At 31.5% G+C, this 2,798-nt stretch overlaps 1 protein-coding gene across 2 annotated transcripts; it reads left to right on the forward strand.

The window, feature by feature from the left end:
• Positions 1–600: 600 nt before the first annotated feature.
• Positions 601–2,798, forward strand: LOC131599539 (alpha-glucan phosphorylase, H isozyme-like). 2 transcript variants are annotated; one of them, XR_009282832.1, is made up of 5 exons: positions 601–1,356; positions 1,840–1,920; positions 2,031–2,088; positions 2,221–2,408; positions 2,515–2,798. XR_009282832.1 is itself a non-coding variant. In XM_058871859.1 (2 exons), exons 1-2 carry the CDS (start codon positions 2,002–2,004, stop codon positions 2,371–2,373), a joined length of 240 nt encoding a protein of 79 aa, XP_058727842.1. In that variant the 5' UTR covers positions 1,987–2,001; the 3' UTR covers positions 2,374–2,468. The 2 variants fall into 2 exon arrangements, 1 of the variants encoding a protein (XP_058727842.1); XM_058871859.1 differs by lacking the exons at positions 601–1,356; positions 1,840–1,920; positions 2,515–2,798 and having other exon boundaries at positions 1,987–2,088; positions 2,221–2,468.

Below are 2,798 nucleotides of genomic sequence, written 5' to 3' on the forward strand. Positions count from 1 at the left end.
TATTTTACATTTTTATAATTTATGAACAAACCACTCAATAACTAACTTAAAATCTTATTAACTATTGAAAGGCTTTAATATGGCAAAGTATGGTTTACCACAAACAAACATATGCACCCTAATTACTAGCTAGCTAGATTGCAATTGGGTGTGTTTTGGGTTCAATCATAATCTCCTCTTTCATTTTCCTTATAAACTCTTCAAACCTTCGGTTGAGTTCATCTCTATTAATATCTCCTAATTCTTCTTCTTCTTCTTCAATTGCAGCTTCATTCTCTGAACTTCCTTCTTCCTCTGATGACACTAATTGCTCATAAAATACTTGTGCCTTTTTCATTGTTTGCACTTCATGTTCATCTTCAATATCAACCACAAAATCATTGGAAAATTGAGATTGAAAATACTCAAAGTGATCAGAAGAAGAGGAAGTGGTGTTGGCTACAAATGCAAGGATGAGATTACATATAAGGAACATGTATTTTCTTTCAAGAATGTGAGCAAGCATGGAGAGAAGGCGTGTTGAGAAGTAAGCATTGAATGAATTTTGAGGGGGGTGTATGTAGGAAAAGCCAGAAAAGTAGCATACAAACAAAGCAAATATAGAAACTGAGAAAACTAGCTGCATACTTCTTTTTAAAAAATCGGACTTGTTCATTTTCTTAGAATATTAGTTAATATTGATATGATATAATTTAAGAGAGAAATTTAAGGGATATGATGAACTTGAGATTATGTATATTGAATTTGTTGGGTTGAATGGTTGAAATAGGATGAGGGTATATAAGACTTCTATTTATAGTAAGCAAAAATACGTAGAATAGTACATCATACAATAGAAAAAAGTAAGATGAGAATTTGGGCAACTTTGACAAGTGTCATGCTCACATTGATTCTCATCTTTTGTGAAGTTCCTATAAAAGGAAACTTTTTAAAAAATAACTTTATAATTTTTTAAATATAATAATTGATGCTTTGTTTTAAATTTTCACGTGAAATCAAAATATGGTTGAGCCATTGGGAATATGAAACATCCATCGGGAATATGAAACATCTATTGCAAACTATTAAACCTAAAAATAATTTTCTGAACATATATTAATTGCATTATTTGTTTTCAATGTAAACTTTAAGTTTTTTTCTTCAAACTTAAAGGATTCAACATTAACAAGAAGTCGAAGGACTCAAATGAAGAACAAAATTAATCGCAGCAACAGAGTAAGAACGAAAAAGCAATGGATCAACCACAAAACAATCTGCATCAGAAGACGTAACAGGTAGAAGCAGATTCAAATTCTTACCCGGAAAGTCATCACCGACGCTCAAGCTTGGTAGATCAGTCGTGTTGAAATTGTCGTGGTATTTATTTTTGCTTTGATTCCATCTTATATCATGTGATCTGTAAACATTTCGAAATTTGGGGTTTGGGATGAAGGGGTTTAGGTTTCATTGATTGTTGGTTATTCTTTCATTTGCGATTTGTGTTTGAACGTGAGAGAATCGAACAAGAATGAGAGAGTGAGGGTTTTCACGATGGGATGGGACAGAGAAAATCGGAAGAGATGAAGCGTGTGTGGAGAGAGGAATTTGATGTATTATCCATATGTTTCTTTTCTTTTTCTATGTGTTTTTGACCTTTTATTTTTTATTTCCTTTTCCATAATCTGTGTTATTCAAAATATTCTGATTTATGTTAAAAAATGTTTATCTTCTTTATGTTGCAGGTAATTGGCTAGCGAGAATTTAACCTATTATATAAAAATGATTAATTTCTTGGTAGAGTTATGGAATTTTATGGAGATGTCAATTGATGAGCAAAAAAACATTTTGCCATTGTTTCAGTTTCTCTTTGGTGTTAAAGCGGAAGAAGTAGCAAAGCTGCGTGAGAAAGGATATACTTTGAAAGTTCCTCTACAATTCCAGGTATGAAAACATATGTTGCATTTTGTAAAGAAGATTATTAACATATGCAGATTAAATTTCTGATCACTATTTAGTTTCGTCATGGACTTAATTAATTATGAAATTCTTAGGATGCTGCGAGATGGATATTTTGGTGATAAAGACTACTTTGAATCCTTATCTGACACGGTTGAAGTTGGTTAATGATTTATATCTTTTTGGCTCAGATTTTGGGAGTTACCTCGAGCCACATAGTATTTGAATCATGTCACTCTTCTTTTCTATTATACCATAATGTAACATTTTATAATGACACTACAGGCTGCAACTGATAAAACAATCGCTGAACTAGAGAAGTGGATCAAGATGAGTATTCTCAGTGATGCTGGCTCTGGGAGGTTTAGTAGTGACAGGACTATTCAAGCGTATGCAGAGAGAACATGGAAAATTAATCCCTGCCAATACCCTTTTTGATCTATAAGGATCTATTACTCTAAACTAACTAATTAGTAAGTGTTTTTGTTTCTATATATGAGTGTTAATTAGAAAATTAGTGTTATTTTAGGAATTATGAAGAAAAAGTTTTAACTGCTTTGTTTTTTTGTTTATTTGCAGAAAAGAAACACAAATGGGTGATAATTATAGGTATATTAGTGAGTGTGACATTGCTTTCACTTATTACCTTGATGGTTTTCATTCTCAAAATAAATAAAGGTTATGGAAGTAGCAGAAGTTATCCAAAAAGTTTCTCTAGAAGATCACTTGCCAATAGAACCATTTCTTCTATAATTTATTCTCCTTGAAAATATGATATTTATCAGACAATAGAACCATTTCTTCTATAATTTATTCTCCTTGAAAATATGATATTTATCAGACAAAGAGGGATTTGGTTATGA

Source organism: Vicia villosa, linkage group LG1 (genome assembly GCF_029867415.1).
Source record: "Vicia villosa cultivar HV-30 ecotype Madison, WI linkage group LG1, Vvil1.0, whole genome shotgun sequence".
Classification (NCBI taxonomy): Eukaryota; Viridiplantae; Streptophyta; class Magnoliopsida; order Fabales; family Fabaceae; genus Vicia; species Vicia villosa.

Bases quoted from the DNA above. Each gene is read 5' to 3' on its own strand.
- LOC131599539 (XM_058871859.1), top strand. From the start codon at position 2,002: ATGGACTTAATTAATTATGAAATTCTTAGGATGCTGCGAGATGGATAT. The intron at 2,089-2,220 runs GTTGAAGTTGGT...ATGACACTACAG, and splicing joins TTGAATCCTTATCTGACACG to GCTGCAACTGATAAAACAAT.